At 33.3% G+C, this 18,489-nt stretch overlaps 4 protein-coding genes across 4 annotated transcripts; 3 read left to right on the top strand and 1 right to left on the bottom strand.

The window, feature by feature from the left end:
* Positions 1–1,099: 1,099 nt before the first annotated feature.
* On the bottom strand, positions 1,100–4,223 carry ABI3 (AP2/B3-like transcriptional factor family protein). Its single transcript, XM_012230451.4, has 6 exons — positions 2,466–4,223; positions 2,229–2,321; positions 2,057–2,157; positions 1,894–1,940; positions 1,728–1,804; positions 1,100–1,632 (listed from the first exon to the last, which is right to left on the bottom strand). The coding sequence occupies exons 1-6, from the start codon at positions 4,167–4,169 to the stop codon at positions 1,486–1,488; spliced, it is 2,169 nt and encodes a 722-aa protein (XP_012085841.1). The 5' UTR covers positions 4,170–4,223; the 3' UTR covers positions 1,100–1,485.
* Positions 4,224–6,170: 1,947 nt separating this feature from the next.
* On the top strand, positions 6,171–6,953 carry LOC149497352 (uncharacterized). The gene has a single exon (XM_089718854.1). The coding sequence runs from the start codon at positions 6,171–6,173 to the stop codon at positions 6,951–6,953; it is 783 nt and encodes a 260-aa protein (XP_089574980.1).
* A 7,821-nt stretch (positions 6,954–14,774) lies between these two features.
* LOC105644431 (uncharacterized) lies at positions 14,775–15,402 on the top strand. Its single transcript, XM_012229777.4, has one exon. The coding sequence runs from the start codon at positions 14,821–14,823 to the stop codon at positions 15,193–15,195; it is 375 nt and encodes a 124-aa protein (XP_012085167.2). The 5' UTR covers positions 14,775–14,820; the 3' UTR covers positions 15,196–15,402.
* A 1,960-nt stretch (positions 15,403–17,362) lies between these two features.
* Positions 17,363–18,101, top strand: LOC105644432 (Putative membrane lipoprotein). The gene has a single exon (XM_012229778.4). The coding sequence runs from the start codon at positions 17,418–17,420 to the stop codon at positions 17,847–17,849; it is 432 nt and encodes a 143-aa protein (XP_012085168.3). The 5' UTR covers positions 17,363–17,417; the 3' UTR covers positions 17,850–18,101.
* The last annotated feature ends 388 nt before the right edge of the window (positions 18,102–18,489 follow it).

Raw genomic sequence — 18,489 nt, 5'->3', positions numbered from 1 at the left:
ATAATTTTTTTTGGCTGCTATTATTTTTTGTTCTTCATTGTTAACAACAAAATTAGAAGAAAATATCAAAACCAAAATTAATTAATTAATTAATTAATTATGGTGTCATACAATCAAGCAAAACACCCATAAGGGGACCATGATTAATCTAAAAATTTTCTAATTTCATGGAGTACTACTTGTTTTTTCTTTTTCTTTTTATTTTTTATAGTGTGGAAAATGATTTTAAAAGAGGGTTTTGCGTTTTTTTTTTTTTTTTTTTGGAAGGCAAAGAATTAATAGAAAGAATATTAGAAATAAAATTAAAAAGGATGAGACTCTACTTCTAGAAATTATACGTGGAATAAGCATACGTTACAAGCAGATGCACAACACTATTCGCTTACCTTTTAACCAAAAAAAAAAAAGACATTTAATACATAAGATTTTGATGTTTGGTTAATACATGAATGTTACATTCTTGAAATAGCTAGGTTCTTAAAACTACATTTTTCGGTCTAAAAAGATGGAAATTTACATTATATAAATAAAAAATTAAGAACACTATTATTTGTTAATTTTGAATAATATGTGCATCAAATTAATTTGTCAATAAAAAAAATTTAATTGAATCAATTTTACATCTGTAGATAATACTTCTAGAATATCAGTAAAAAAATATGTATAAATTAAAAATACTATTATAATTTACATTTTTTATAAATTCATCCATCTCTTAATTATCTTACACTTCAAAAAGAAAATATTTATAACTCAACATAATTTTTTTTTTTTTTTAAAAAAAAAACTTTCTCAAGACATCTCCCAGGAGAGGGAAAGTTAAATTTTTATTTATGGTTCTAACTTATAATTACAAAAAGAGAAAATATCATATATGTAAATTTGATTAAAACCCATTATCTAAATTGCTAAAACATTTAAACAATTCAATTTAAAATCATATTATACAGAAAACATTTCAAATATTCTTTCCAATCAACAAAATTCAAGATTTCAAAATAGTAATAACTATCAATAAGGGTTTTGTATCATAAAATTTATCCACATTACACATAAAATGAAATATATATATATATATATATATATATATAGAGTCATATACTCTTGCAAAGCAGTAACGTAGTATCAACAGTTAACTGGCACAAGTACAAAACATTGTATAGTAATACTAGTATAATGTAAGGGGCAACCCCAAAACTAAAACTCAAATTAATGATACAAACATCCATTTAATTATATATTTATTATTATTATTATTATTATTATTATTATTATTATTATTAACTAATTAACCGTCTCCTTAATACTCTCTCTTGGCTGTTGTCATGATTTTGACTCAGAAATCAGAGACTGTTGATTGGATTGTGCAGAGAATCTAGGGTTTTCCATACCAACTTACTCTTATCACAACATCTTGACCATCCACTTGTCCATCCATTTTCATGCATGAAGGAGAGAGAAAGTGTCTTCTTTTTCTACTACCATTCACTTTACCGTTTGGGTTTGATTTGTATTAGAAGAGGATCCATTAACAGTTGCAGGAGTGCTTGCATGTGAGTTTTTTGGTGATTTTCTTGCTTTCTTATTCTCTGGTTTCGCTCCCGGTTGTCTCACCTTCACTCCTCTTATCAACTGTTAATAATCATAATTAATTAATTAATTAACTATTAATCTATTTATATATTAAAATTATAAATAAAAAAATACATAAAAAAAAAAATATATACATATTTGCCACACTTGACATCCGAGTATATGACAATGAAATCTCCTTCTTGAAGTCCATTTGTTCTCACAAAATCTCCTGAAATTAATTAACAAAATCAAAAGAAGGTTATTACTATAGACTCAGAATTTAAAAGAAAATATCTAAAAATTAAATATCCACCGAACCTGTGTTTTCTAGGAGGTACATCCTGCTTTTGTTGTTGGGCCAGAATCTGAAACTCCATGTAGAAAAATAAAAATAAAAATAAGAAAGTGCAGAGAATTAATTTTGTAAGAATGGAAATGGAAAAATCAAGAAAATCAAGAATCATTTAGAATACAAAAATACCTATAACGCATGTTCCAAACCCTAGAAGTCCCTATGTCTTCCATTGCAATAGAAATCCCATCTCTTGCCTCCAATTCTGGTAAATGAGTTTCTGCTTCTTTCTACAATATTTTTTTAGAAAAATAAATAAAAATTCAAAGAAATAATCAGCACACACACAAAAAACAAGTACCTTCGGCAACACTATCCTCCCAAGATTACCCACATCACTCTGCTTCAGCACCTTTTGAAGGAGAAACCTCAGGTTCTTCTCTGGTTTCCAACCCTGAAGAAACCAAAATGAGCATACATATACAAAGACAAAATTATCTTTAATTGTAATTATTCACCATCTTAATCATAAATGCATAATTACTGAGATAATCTCAGCAATAAAGGCAATCTAACAAATCCAAAGTAGTGAACCCACCTGTCGCCTATCTGATGCCACTTGCCGTTGATGATTCTGATGTGATTGCATGGCCGGTCGATCCACTGTATGAACCGGCGGTGCATCCATAGGTAGAACAGGCGTGGTTGAAACAGCAACACCGCCGACAGCTGCAGGCCAGTAAACCCAATTACCGGGATTAGGCGGCTGAGCTGCTGGTGTTATATTATCACTTCCAAGCCTTCCATGGTGATCTATTACTGTATTCTGATTTTGATTCTGGTTTTGTTGGTTATTGTTTTGGTGATTGTGATTTCTATGATGTGACATAAACCTTCTTTGTCTAGCCATTCTCTTCTTTCTTGCTTCTTTGGTAGCTGAGGAACCCAATCTCACCAACGTATCACCGACTTGGGTAGGGAGATACTGACATGGGTATTGATTTCCATATCCGCTAAATACATTCGGGTGCGTTGGTACCGGCTGGAGATTATTATCTGGAAATGGTGAGTAATGAGAAGCTAAAGCAAATTGTGATGCGGACCAAGATTGAGCAGAATCAAGCATTTGATAATCTGAGGATGATGGCGGTTGCGGTGGTTGTGGTGGAGGATAAGATTGGCCAGCCATGTTAGAAGCTCCATTAACAAACGGGTCAGCCATGTACCCAACCATAGGTTGAAAACCCTGCATGCCTGTGGCTGCCGGGTCGGAAATATAAGGTGGAGGTGCAATCCAAGGTGATTGAGAGAAACAAGGATTTGATTGATCTGGCTGAATAGAATTACTACAATTCAGATTAGGGTTAGGGTTTTGCAGAGGGTCTTGAGATGATTCTTTCATCCTCCTTTTTTGAAGATGATTAGTTTGAACCCATTCAAGAATCAACTTCAACAATTGTTTCATAGCTGCTTTACCACCACCCAAACGCTTAGCAGCACACTCTATAGTAGCTTTCTTGATTTTGACTTTTCTTAAGTCTTCTGCAGAAACAGTCTCTTTATTGCTCTTTAACCACTCTAAAAACACCATTGCTAGATCATCTGAAGCTCCTTCCCCTGATTCTTGTTTTTGAGTCACTTCACTTTTTGTTTCCATTGCTAACTCTTCATTTCTCTGTTGCACCTGCAGTTCCTGTTGCAGATTCTGCTCTGTATTGAACTCTTCCAAGAAATTTTCATCAGCTTGAAATATCGAAGAAGGATCCAAAAAATCATTGTTTTCGATCAGATCCATGTAACCGAAATTATCCATCATGCTCATGCAACCAACACCAACATCTTGATCAGGTGGCTGTAAGATCTCCATTGAAGCAGTAGAAGATAAGGCAGCTGCGGTTGGTTCCAAGGGATCATATTGACCCTGATGATTATGATAATGATGATGCTGGTTATGATCATGAATTTTTTTCTCCACATCTTCTTCTGCGTCTGACTTCAAAACTGCCCAGGAAGCGGCGGATGACGAAGAAGAAGCTGAAGAAGAAGATGATGATGAAGCCATGGCCTTGACCGGTGCAGGAGTTGACGAAGATGAAGAAGATGATGACATGCAAGGGAAATCTGGTAAAGCAGGGTAATCATCATAAAAGATCGAAGAATTATTCACATCTAACAGATCTTCTTGTTCTCTTTCTAACCAGATTTCTCTTTCTTCCTCCATAGCATCAACAGTCGTACCAAAACCAGTTGTAGGGTTTGTTACATTTTCATGATCTTCAACATGCAAATGTAAACCCTTCATTTTTTTGCTTAATTTTTTTTTTTTTTTTAAGAAAAAGCCCAAAAATAGTAATAAATAAAAAAAAATTGCAACTTGGAGAAACCTTTTGAGTTCTGTTGTTCGCAGATAGTTTCAGAAAGAGAGAGAGAGAGAGAGAGAGAGAGAGAAGATAATAAAGAGAGAGAAGAAGGGAAGGATAGGGGATTCCTGTGTACGGATAAGTGCAAAGAGAAAGATTGTATCCGATTAAGGAAGCAGAAGAGAGAAAGGGCCCATTTGTAAATGTCAATTACTCAACAAAAACGCAACATAAACCATCTGGGCATCTTCCTTTCTATCTAAACTCACTTACTGTATCATCTATCAATATCACCGCCTCCACCAACAATGGATAACATAAACAAATACCCTCCTTATAATTATAATAATATAAATAACAATTAAGAAAGCGACGCCTCTACTCTTAATGCTGTTTTTAACAAACACAGACTACGCATAATATTAAAACCCTAAAATTGTACAGAAAACCATACTCAGCTAGCCAGCAACAATGGCGATCGAGTTCAACCAATCAAAGATAGATCAACTTAAAGAGTGAAAAGGGTAAGCAAGATGAGCAAATATGGAGAAGCCCACATGCTCAAATAAACCCCCCATGTGTGTTCTGGTTTGTTCCATGGATGTCTAATTGCCATTTTCTAACCTTCCTTTTAACTTTTCTTCAATAAAGTTCAAATCAGTATTTTGGGCGTTTATGCAGAATTCAATTAACTAAGAGAGATGGGTAGTTTTAGAGATAGAAAGAGAAGAAAAAACAACAAAAACAAAAGAAAAACTTCCCCGTGCCGCTGGTTTTTCAGTCCTATTCCGGATTTTGTGCCATCCGCCAAACGTTCTCTCCTTAATGGAGCAACCGAGCGGTGCCTCAGCCTTTTCTTTCTTTTAACTTTAATGTCTATGTCAATGTGAACTTAAAATACTGCAATGATATTTACAGTTACTTCCAATTTCAATTTTGTCCATTTGCTGCTATCTAAGCAAAGCATACATCCAACCAAAACTTGATTAATTAATTCAAGAAAATTGAGATATATATTAGAATTGAGTCAACTTTGTGGGGAATTCAGCAATTTCGCTTTTTTAAGCTATGGATATGTATCATCTATCTAAAGATTGTATTATTATTGAAACATTATCGATTCTCTGGATGTTTATGTTCTTCTGATATGTACTGAAACTTGTTAGAGTCACTTTATATCATCCATATCAAGTTGATGAAAATCTAAACTAAAGCATTATATTTCATAGTTTGTGAATCAATCAATCAAAAACATATATATATCTCGTGTTGTTTATCCGTTTATTACAAAAACAAACAATCTATTTACTGATAGTTTGAAATTGAAATCAAATTACATCCTTTAATTTATGATAAAGCGATTGAAGGAACTAGTTAAAAATTTGAAAGGTATTAACCTATGTCTTGTTATGATCAAATGATTAAAGGAATTGTCTAAAACATTAGATGAAAACTAATATTGTTTATGTATTTTATTTGCACTTGAGAATCAGAATAGATATAGAGATATACATGACATGCAAAAGCGATACTTGATTATCCTTTTCTTTATTGTTTTTTGTGATTCTTGAATGCAAAAATTTTAATTTTTATGTCAGGGTTAATTAAAGTTTTTATTTTTATTTTACAGCATAATGCTAATATTATTAATTTACTATGATAACAAGAACAATGTATACAAATAGTTAAAAGTTCAACTATCCTACAAACTTTTAACTATTTTTATAAATATGGCAAATTCTTTTAATCGAATTGATATCATAAAATTTTGATTTCTTAACAATTGAGGTTTGTTACTCTGCCGTTTAATTCAAATGACGTGATTATTAAATTCAGTATGTGGGCCTATTTCAGACACGTCAGTCAGAGAGAGTAGATGCTTATAGAGCATAGCTTTTCAATTCTCGAATATTGTGGCTGACTGTGGTCTAGTTGATCTAGGAATGTCTGGGTACCCTTTTACTTGGGCTCATGGTAGAGGTCAACACCGGGTAGAGAAAAGATTAGACAGAGCTTTGGGAAACATCACTTGGCAGAATCATTTTCCTAATTATCAAGTCCAGAACTTAGTCTCAAGTAAGTCTGATCACTCTCCTCTTTTTATTCTCACTTCTCCCAGAATTGAAAACCAGCGACATCAACGTTTTCAGTTTGAGAATATTTGGCTAGAGGAATCTGATGTAGACGCTGTGGTAAGAGAGAGTTGGACTAGTCATGAGGGTGTTGATGTAACGGGGAAGATAAAAGTTTGTGGAGAACGCTTACAGAGCTGTGGTAGGAGCTTAAAGCTTCGGTTTAGGCATAATGCAAAGAAGTTGACAGTGCAGCTTGAAAATCTTCGAATCAGGGGTAATATTGAACAGTTTGAAGATGTACAGCGTATGCTTGATGATGTTCTGCACCGTGAAGAGGTTTTCTGGTCTCAAAGAGCGAAATCTCATTGGTTAAAATCGGGGGATATGAACTCTAGGTATTTCCATGCAACTGCTAAGAAACGGAAAAAGTTGAAGCAGATTTTTCGGTTAAAGGATGCTAATGGCGAGTGGATCAGTGACAACAATTTGCTGAAAGGTATGGTGAGTGCTTATTTTGTTAATCTATTTGAGGCCGGGGATGTTGACTTAAGTCCTGTTGTGGGTTTATTCTCTCCTTTCGTTTCGGATAATGACAACTCTCGTTTACTTGGAGATATTTCGGTGGATGAGGTACAATTGGCTGCGAAATAAATGCATGCAGATAAAAAGCCCAGGGATGGATGGTCTAAATCCTAGATTCTACCACAGGTTTTGGGATGTTATGGGTCACGATGTTGTCAAAAGTTGCCGAGACTGGTTCAATATAGGCATTTTTCCTAATAATGTGAATGATACCTTAATTGTGTTGATTCCGAAAGTAGAGGACCCAGAGGCAGTGAAGGATTTTCGACCTATTTCACTTTGTAATGTAGTTTACAAAGTGTTTGCTAAGGTTCTGGCGAACAGACTGAAGACCATTCTGCCTAATCTTATTTCAATATCTCAGTCGGCTTTTGTCCCGGGTCGGTTGATCTCAGATAATGTGTTAGTTGCTTTTGAGTTAATCCACTCTATGCAAACAAGAATGAAAGGTCGACAAGGAGTCTCTGCATTGAAAGTTGATATCTCAAAAGCCTATGACAGAGTTAATTGGTGTTACCTACGGGCTGTTATGCAGGGGTTGGGTTTTAGCCAGCGTTGGGTTGACTTGATCATGCTGTGTGTTTCCTCTGTTAAATACTGGGTGGGAGTGAATGGGGATGAGGTTGGCCCAATTATTCCAGAACGGGGGTTGAGACAAGGTTGTCCATTATCACCCTATTTATTTATTCTCTGTGCTGAAGGACTGTCAAAGCTATTTAGTCAGTCTGAACGTGACGGTCGCCTCAAAGGCTGTAGAGTCTCGAGAGCTGCTCCTCAGTTATCTCACTTGCTATTTGCGGATGATAGTCTGTTCTTTTTTGAGGCATCATGGACTCAAGCTCTAGAGATTAAAAATATTCTAGTTACTTATGAAGCAGCTTCAGGTCAAACGGTTAATTGGCAAAAATCTGGTATTTTTTTCAGCTCTAACACTTCTAAGCTGGATAAGACTGCTGTTCAAGGGGTATTTGGTGTGATTGCTCCTTTAAACCACGGAAGGTATCTCGGTTTGCCATCATTAATTGGTAGGGAAAGGAGACGTATTTTTTCTTTCTTGAAGGATCGAGTGAGGAAGTTGGTCAGTGGTTGGAATCAGAAACTCCTCTCCAAAGGGGGTAAAGAGGTTCTATTAAAGGCTGTATCACAAGCTATTCCCTCATTCTGTATGAGTTCTTTTCTTATACCGGTATCTATTTTAACGGAGCTTCAGCGGCTCATGAATTCCTATTGGTGGGGAGGAAAGATGAGATGGTTGAGTTGGGAAAGGATGTGTGTAGCGAAGGAAGACGGAGGTTTGGGTTTTAGACATTTGCGAAGTTTCAATCTGGCCTTGTTAGGAAAGCATTGCTGGAGGCTTTTACATAATACAAACTCTCTCTTTTATAGCTCTTTCAAATCTAAATATTTCCCTAGTGGGAATTTTCTTGGTGCAGGCGTTGGACGTAATCCAAGCTTTGTATGGAGAGGGATTTGTGTAGCCAAGGATGCTATATGTTCAGGTTTTCGGTGGAGAATCGGAGATGGTCAGTCAGTAAATGTCTGGACCGAACCGTGGCTATTACAGGATAATCAGTTTCGGGTTCACTTGCCTATTATTTCTGGTTTTGAGCATATACGGGTTTCTGATCTTATTTTGGCACACGAGGCACGTGCTTGGAATTTGCCACTGATACATGGTCTTTTCGATCCTTCAATTGCTGAAATTATTACTTCTATTCCTTTAGTTACAAATGTTCATGACGACATCCTTATATGGCATTGGACAGACTCTGGGATATACTCTGTGAAATCTGGATACAGATTAGTAGCGTCACAATATGTGGATCCTGAAGATGTTTGGCGGTCGAGTTTTTGGAAAATTCTTTGGTCACTGAAAATTCCGCCAAAAGTGAGGCATTTTCTCTGGAGGTGTTGTCGAGACATTCTGCCAGTTAAAGCAAATTTGGCAAGAAGGGGACTGGAGCTTGATACAGGATGCGATTACTGTGGTAATACTGAAACGCTAGTTCATGCTCTTGTTGAATGTCCACGAGTGAGCTTTTGTTGGCAATTTTTTGTTATTCAGCTTACTACTTGGAATTTTCCAACTTTCTTACAACTGGTGGAACATTTACACAAGGTGTGGGAAAACAAATTTTTTGAAAGTTTTGTTATGGGACTTTGGAGTGTTTGGTCAAGCCGTAATGAGCTGAAATGGAATCAAGTGGAAGAAGGACCTTATCATGTGGTTACTCGAGCCAGAAGTATGCTCGCATCTTGGAAGAAAGCCCAGCTGAAGTCGTCAGGTTCAAGTACAGGTACAGATGCTCCTGTAGGTAGTCGATGGTTTCCACCACCTGTTGGTACTATTAAACTAAATTTCGATGCCACTCTTCTCCCTTCTATTGGCCATGGAGTCGTTGGTGCTGTAATTTCAAATTGCAACAGCGAGTTTGTATCAGCAGCAATGTCCTCACTGCAAGGTTGTTCTTCTCCAGCAGTAGCAGAAGCTCAGGCGCTAAGAACAGTGTTGTCTTGGTTGCTATCGAGCTACCCCAGCCTGAAGATTCAGATTGAGACCGATTGTCTGCAAGTTTACTGTGCTATGAGGAATTCTGTCCAAGATTGGACTGAGTTTGGAGTAATTATTTCTGAATGTAAGCTATTATTAGTCCAATTGTCAAATATCACATTGGCTTGGATTAGAAGACAAGCAAATGATATAGCTCATATATTGGCTAAATCAGTTCCTCATGGAGCTTGTTTTCGAACTTGGGATATTGTTCCCGCTTGTATTGCTCATTTTTTCTCTTAATAAATAAATGACCAATATTAAATGTCAAAAAAAAAAAAAAAAGCTTTTCCTTAATCATTTTAACAAGTATGGCTGTGTTTTTTATGCTGCTTTTATATGCTAATTGCTATTTTTTTACGGTGTCTTATAATATAATTTTGAATTAGTTTTAAAAGTTTTTACGGTGTCCCATAATATAACTTTTCAACTAGCTTTAGAGTTTAAGGTAGTCTTTTGTGAAAAGTTAATTCATATAATGTTTAGCTTGTAATATTTAATTAAAAGCTACTAAAATAGCTAACAGCTAAATGCTATTAAAACAGTTAACAACGCCCAAAATAATTAATTTTGCCAAACAAATCCAAGCACATTCATGAATTCTAGATAGTAGATGAATGGAGGCTACAATTGTTAATATATAAATATATATATGAGATAAAATTAAAAGAATTTATTAAAATTATAAAAATGGTCAAAATTGAGATTTTAACCCTTTATTATAAAAGTTTTAATCAATTTAATTATAATTAGTATCAACTGAAAAAATTATTTGGTTTATTAATTTCTATTATATATAAAATATAAAGCAAAGTATATATAAAAGAGAGGATTTGTATTCTAATTAATCTATAATTAGAAATTTCGTCTATCTCAATTCTTTTAATCTGATTGGAATCAATAAAAATTTGAGAAAATAAATAGTTATATGGCCTAATAATGCAATTTGTGACTTGTTACAATCATAATATATTTAATTTTTTGATAAACATATATTTTAAAATAAAACTTATACTATACGATTGAAATTAGGAAAAAAAAAATGAATTACAACATTCAAAATTCAAGGTATTTCACATCTCAAAGTATTAATTCCAACCTATATTTAAATAGGGTGTAATTATAATAATATTAAGAGCTTTGCTAAATGTCACAAGTTGTTAACACAATTATGCGCATTTACAAGTACATCTTTCGTGCAGCATCAACAATATCTAAACTGCTGCTAAAATATTTTTAAGGGTATTACAGTATTTTCATTTATGTTAGATATGTCACAAGTTGTGCTAAAAATACTTTCCGTAATATTAATAGGATGTAATTATAAAATTTAAATTTCAAAATACTTTTACACCTTAAAACAATTAACCAATTTTTGAATCTTTCTTCTAATTTATCCTAAAAAATTTTAACTACTACAATACTATAGTTATCAAAGAGAAACGACATATTGATTTCTATACACAATTACCAACATTACAAGTATTTTTCCATCTGTGTTGCTATAGCGACAAAGTACTAAACTTAGGTAAGTTAGAAATTTAGAATATGTAATTAAAAGAAACTATTTACCATTCAAAACAAAAGGCAACTATAAACTAAATAGGGTAATTCAGTGCCAAAGAGCATTAATAGGATTGATCATTATGGTTCAGGTCATGGATTTAATTCTCTATAATACAAACTCCTCCTTATAGTTTAGGTCATGGATTCAATTCTCCGTAACGCAAACTCTTCCGAATCAGCTATTTTGCCTCCAAAAACGAACAAACACAGTTCTAAATATCTTGTGCAAATATATATATATATATATATATATATATATATATATATATATATATAAAGGTACTATGAATTATTATTGCGGCAATTTTTCGCTTAATGAGGCTAGACTGATAAAGTTTAAATTCTTTTACAAATTTCAATAACTTTATAGTTGTCAAAAGGCGAAAAATATAAATTAATTAATTATTTTAGGGTGTCAACTGTCAAGTATTAATCAAATTTTTACATTTTATAGATGCAATCTATTTCAATTATATAGTGCAATTAGTCTAAAGTTATTATTTATTGAAAAAATTTTGTGATAAATTACAAATTTTAGGGTATTGTTATGTTCTTTTTAGTTATCCGATAAAGTGTAAAATGTAGTAAAAGATTAATTTGAATTGATATCAAGTAATAAGTCTATAACAAGAGGGAGGGATACATAAAATTTAAATTCAATAAATCTAGTTAGGTAAGAAAATATGTTAAATTAATATATTTGAATTTATCTATATTCATGATATATGAATTTACTTATATATTAAATTAATTAAAAATACAATTTTAATTGTAATTAGAATATTTCTGACTTTTATTGGGAGAAAAAGAATATAATAGAAACACTATTTTGGAAAATCCTTTATAAGGACCGACTCCATATAAGTGGAGCACAACGAGACGCGCATATAATTTAATTTTTAATTAAATAAAGCAAAATTGCGGAAGGGAAGGATCAGATACAGGCGGTAGTTCTCTACCACTAACCACATTCTCACTCTACATTTAGACAAAATTGTGGGACCCAAGAGACTGACAACGTTACAATTTAGGTTTCACAAATAAGCTTTGTCCGGATTCGTGGGTTAAGCGGCGGATGCTCCATTCTACTCTCTGACGTAACCCTTCTTAATCTGCCAATAACCGCGCTCTTCTATTTCAACTCCCGTCTTTATCCGCTGCCTTCTTTTAACATTCACACTGCTCAACAAGCAACGCATCTGACAGACTGCTTGTCTCCTCCCACGTGTACTCGTCCCTCATCCTGGCGAGATTCTATTGGTAGTTACGGTTTTCTGGATTCCGTACATTATACAACAGGTTTTTGTAGGATTTTCTTAGATAGTGCGTCTTCACATGGCTCTGGCCCTTCACTGACTTTTATCTGCAATCAGATTTTGCCACGTCTGCTATCCTTATCTCAATTCGCGTTCTGATCGTCATTAATTTTCTTTTAAAAGGAAAAAAACCATAATAATTCCTTTTCTATTTTCTTTTTTTTGACCGTTTGGTGAGGTCGTGGCCACACCAGGCTGGATACAGCCTATAGAAAATAAGCCTGCAAGATTAAATGGCATTTTATTTTCCTAAAGATAAGCAAAGAATTCGAAATTTTTAATTATGTAATTCATTTACGATTTTGAATTTTCTTTCTATTTGCACAATTTGGTGCATTATAGAAGGACGTGGCATTAATTCCACACACTTGTATAAAAAAAATATTTGAAAAGTAAATGATATATTATTAAAAAGTTGTAATAAATATATTTATATTTTTAGAGATTCATTGAGCAGAGAGTATGGCGGAATGGTTAAATAGTTGGTAGAATAGAAAGAGAGAGAGAGAGAGAGGTAATCGTCAGCTTTGCTGACTCGAAACTAAAGCCCACATGACGAGTGTGATTGTGTGCTTTCCTGATGTCAGGCTCAGTTCTCCACTCCGCCTTATTATTGGTCAAAAAGAAATACTCTCCTTCCACCATTTATTTTCATTTGATAACTTCAATACTTTAATTAATTAAATTTTAAAAAATTGTCCTGCCACCACCAATAATGGTGTCTTGACTTTGGACTGGTGACTAAACTAGGGAGGAGACCACACAATTCCATGTCTCCTATAATATTGGGCCTGAAATGGGACGGACCATACCATTTGGGCTTGACAGAATAGCCCAGCTTGATATATACAAATCTAGCAAGTACACTACTTTCCATAGCTTCTTTAAGCACATTTCCTTCTTCTGGAATCCCCAAAAAAACCACACCAAGCAACCATCGAAACAAATCGCAAGAGTATTTTAACAATGGATCAACTGATCTTCCTCGTTTATCTCTAACATCAACAGACCTTAATTACCGTGAAACTAGCTATTCACAACTACATTACTTTCTCCGAATTTCACGTTTAAATACGCTGCGTTTTGAGAGAAGAAAGAAGGAATTTGGATGGTTGATAACTTGACATGAAGAGGAGAGTAAAAAACGGGTGAGCAAACTCTCTGACAAAGCATTTAAACTCAGCTGCACACTACCCCTTAGACAGCCAATTGTACATACAGTACAGCAACCTCTCATGTGCCAGTAATAATATAAGTTAATAAGCAAGGAAGCAAGCTGTCATTCTTATGTAGCACATGCCAAACAGTCAAACATATTAAGTTGGTTGGACAGCTTAAGGTCGATGTGAGAGATCTACCATTTTTCTTTTTACCTTGCTTTAAATTATATACTACTATTATTCAATTAACATTGATTTTGATAATCACAAATTTATGCCAGTTGCCCTAATGTTTAGCGATCTCCCATTTTTCTAATTTTACCCTTTTAACATTTTCAACTTTTATTTTTGCAGATTAGACACTCAACTTGATTATATAATTACATCTATTAAATAATTTAATTAGTAAAATTAGACTAATTGAACACCTACTTGAGTAAAACAACTCGCTGAACTGAGTTGAAAACTGAACCAATATTGTTCAATTTATTAATTATTGGTCCCCTGCTCGTTAGACACTTGAAAATTTTAAATGATTATTTCGAAATTTATATTAATCATACATAAAATTAATATTTGCATGTCAAAACTTAAAACCCAAAAAAATTATTATTAGCGGTGCACAAAAGTGTACAATATTACCGAAATTCATAATTTAGAAACACAATATGCCTCTTAAAGTTGAAATTGATGCAAAGTTAAAATAATGAAGTTTAGAAGTAAATTATGTGTTATGCCACAAACTGACACATATGTTTATAAACTTACGGGTATTTTCAACTTTTTATATTAACCTATTTATATCCTTCAACTGAGAAAATTGCAGCTATTGATACCTCCATTTATAAAATTACATGCATTTTACATGTTTTTCAATTATCAAATATAAGTTCATAAGTGCAAAACTTCGTGCATTTTTTAACAGAAATTATTGAATAGTATTTTCTGCACTTTTTTAATCTCCAAGAAGTATAATTTGATAAGTGAAAATATTCTGTAAGTGTAATTTTAAAACTTAATTCATATAATTTTATAAGCTGATAGATTTGCAAGGTAACATATAAATTAGAGTCCACAGTAGAATTTTTTTTCCAAAGTTGACGTTTCGATTTAAGCATTTGGCCTTTTTATCTTGTTATAATTACTTTCGATAGAGGTCATGTGTTTATCATAAATTCTCGAGACAATATAGAGCTACCTCCATTCTTGCAGAAGCGAACTACCTTATGGTTTCATTCATTGCATTTAATACAAAAACTATTCCTGCATCTTTTATCATGCCTATAAAAGGACCCCCTGATCAAATTTTCAGACAACTACCACTGGTCTTGCAACAAACAGAGATGGCAGCAACGGCAAGGCAGTTTTCTTGCGTGCTTTTTCTTGTTCTTGCAATTGCTCATGCAAGTGCAAGAAATACGCCTAAAGAAACTGCAGGTCTCGATGATCAAAAGAATGTGGTTGTATTTGGCGGTTTAGGTGGCTTCGCTGGTGTTGGTGGTGGTATTGGAGGTGGTATTGGTGGTGGTCTCGGTGGTGGTATTGGAGGTGGGCTGCCTGATCTCGGTGGCACAGGCGGTGGGATTGGTGGATTAGGTGGTTTGGGAGGAGATACAGGGAGCGGTGGAGGTCTTGGTGGTGCTATTGGTGGTGGTGGGATTGGCGGTGGTCAAGGTGGTTGTGCTGATGGTGGTGCTGGCTCTATCCTTAACCCTTGATTCCATTTCATGGGATTTTTTATGTTTAGTGTTTCTGTTGCATGCAGATGCAGTTAGTACATGTGTTTAGTTACTTTTCTGTTTTATTCACTGTTGATTTTTTTTTCCCTTTTCCTTTTTTTAGTATTGTTCGCTGTTTTATTGTTTTGGAATTTTATTAGTAATATTTGCCATTTCTTTACTAAAATAATTATCAAATTACTTTCACAGTTTGTTCTTAATTAATTGTGGATCATAAATAATTTCAATTTTACAACAATGTCTTAACTAACATAATAAACAATCTTAATCTCGTAAGAGTGAAAATATAAATTTAATATAGAGCAGCAGAATTCTAATAAAGACAAAACTCTTATGCGCTATGCTCAAAAGAGAGTTTATTCACGCAAAAAATGGTGAAACAACGGCTCCTATATAGTTTTACAACTAAAATGATTTAATTTGATAGTCAATTCTGATTAAAGGATACGGGATCTTTGCCATTCCATATCACTCTTCAGAGGTAAATGATATGGTTCTTGAATTGTCTAATTTTAGCAAGTTCATTGGAACTACTAGTTAATTAACAGTCAATTCTGATTAGAGAATTTTAGAGACGTATTAATATTAAGATATGTTTTCAAACGGTTTAATTAATGGAAATATATTGTATATGTTTTCAAGTAATTTTTACTCCAAAGATTAAAGGATCCAAAATTTTAAAATCATAACTTTTAGAAATATTTATTTAAATATTACTCATAACCGGATGTGAATTGTTCTATATATATTATTAATTTGTTGTTGAGCTAAAATGCCCAATATTTTATTAGTTGCAAGAAGGACCGGCAACCCTCTAATACTTCAAGAATAAAAATTTCAAATACATCAAAAATGAAAATAGTGAAATAAAAAACATAATGATGTGATTTTAAAATAATATCTATTGATATAAAAATAATTGTTTTAACATTAGAATGCATATATTATTATTGATATATTTCTGATAAATGTAATTTGAATTTAATGGATGATACGATCATTTTTATATTATAGTAAACCGAGGAGAAGATCCATCTCCTACCTTTCCTTTCCTTCCAATAATATACATATCAGAAATGAATCAGATTCGTACATTAATTATTAATACATTGGCTTGGCTTCCAACTACTTGTCATTGTTCAATGCCTGTGAAATTTAAAACTTCTCTGCTGCTTTCAGACTTTCAGTTGGCATGTCTTCATCATTTTCTTTTTTTTTTTTTCAAAAAAAAAAATTTTATTATTAAATTTTTTTATATATTAATTAAAAGTTCTTTGAGCAAGAGCCTAAGATCGAGGTGTCTCTCAAAATTTGAAAATTTTCTAAAATATAGTACTAAAAATAACAAATAACAGGCTTAGCTTAATGAAATGTGATACCTATAATATATAAAATAAAAAAAAAACCAAATAACATTTTTTTGGGAAAAAAAAAAGGAAATTCGAAGGATACATATTAAGGGTTAAATAAAAAGATTGGTAATAATAAAGTAATTAGGTTAATAGACTTTCTTGCTGTAGCTTATTATGAAAAAAAATAATTGATATAATTGAATTTTTAATTTTTTTTTTAATTCATTGGAGGTTTTTATAGGCCGAAATAATATTGCAGGTTACAAAAAGGGGTAGCCCTTTCCTTGACTCACCAAATTGGTGAAAACAACTATAGTCGAGAGAATTCGAACTCGAAATCAATCAAATCACCACCTGATCGGCACAATTGAACTTTTAATTGAAATATATAATTAACTTGATTTGATATTATATGAAGTGTTATTGCATGATATTATTAATTTTTAGAATCTTAATTATTGAATATTTAAATTTGTAGTATGAGAAATTATCATATTCACATATATATTTTATCTTCCATTTCTTTGTCTGTGTTACTTGTCGCAGCAGGAAGCACCAATGCATGGCTCACAATCTGCCACTAATTTTCCCTCTGCTAAATTATAAATGCCATTAATTCTGGCTGTTGATCTCCCCGTAACATGTACTAAAGAAAAAAAAAAAAAAAAAACTCACTTTACAAGAAAAAAAGGATTAATCATGGATATACCATTTACTTGTATTTAACTCCATTTACTGCTTTCAACCATTCCATACTGCTTCATTTGCCGCTCCTTTTGCCTTTAAAAAGGGCTTCACAAAAACACTTTGAGATATCCCTAGAGAAACAGAGGAGAGAGACAGAGAAAGATGGCTAGGTGGTGTCTTAGTGTTATGGTTGTGCTTGCTTTAGTAGCTGTGCAAACTAGTGCTAGAAACGTTCCTAAAGTTGAAAATATGGCTACTACCAAAACTAATGTGCCTAGTAATAATGCTGGTCTAAATGACCAAAAGAACTTCCTCACCTACGGTGGTGTTGGTGGCTACAGTGGTCTTGGTGGTAATGGTCTTCCATTCGGCGGGGTTGGAGGACTTGGTGGAGTCACTGGCCTAGGTGGCACTGCCGGCATTGGTGGGTTTGGTGGAGTTGGTGGTGGAAGTGGTCTTGGTGGCCTTGGTGGCTTGGGTGGTGGTGTTGGTGGTTTGGGTGGCGTTGGCGGTGGCGGTGGCGTTGGCGGCGGTGTTGGCGGTGGCGTTGGCGGAGGCGTTGGCAGTGGAACTGGCGTTCTTCCTTATCCATGAAAATATTGATCTCATTTCTGGTTTATAGCCAGGGTTTATGAAGAACTCTATTTTTATGCATGGTTATTAAGTTGGTTGTGTTTGAGGGTTTATGTAATGGTTTAATTTTAATTACTTTATGTTTTGCTTGTTTATTAGGGTTAGTTGGGTGTGTCTCTTTACTTTGAGTTCGAGATTTTCATTGTCATGTTTATGTTTGAGTGGATCATAGTTACAGAAACTTGAGTTTAATTAATGAGTTCATGTTTATTATATTGTGTTCGTGTTTAATTTTTTTTGGTTCAGCTAATTTTCATTTTAAGATACATTTTGATATGATTAAAAACAACTTACGAAACCAAATAAAGATTTATAGACGAAATAAATATATGTTAAAATTGCTTTATCTTTTAACGGACAGATGCGTGATATAAATAAATTTAAAATTACATATTCATTATCTGATTAATAAAAAAGAAAAATAAATTGTATATACACTATGTTAATTATTTCTTGCCGGATTTAGAATTTTGGGTTAGGTTACTAGTTTGGTTAATAAAGAAAAGAAAAAGTAAATTGCACACATGTTATATTAATTACTTGCCCTACTAGATGTTTGGGTTTAGGTTCTCCATCACCCTACATGCATGGTTCACTTCAC

This window comes from Jatropha curcas, chromosome 3 (assembly GCF_041381405.1).
Source record: "Jatropha curcas cultivar XTBG-Jc1 chromosome 3, XTBG_Jcur_1.0, whole genome shotgun sequence".
NCBI classification, from domain to species: Eukaryota; Viridiplantae; Streptophyta; class Magnoliopsida; order Malpighiales; family Euphorbiaceae; genus Jatropha; species Jatropha curcas.
The sequence above is the reverse complement of the archived record's forward strand: the minus strand, read 5'-3'. Positions and strand labels throughout refer to the sequence as shown.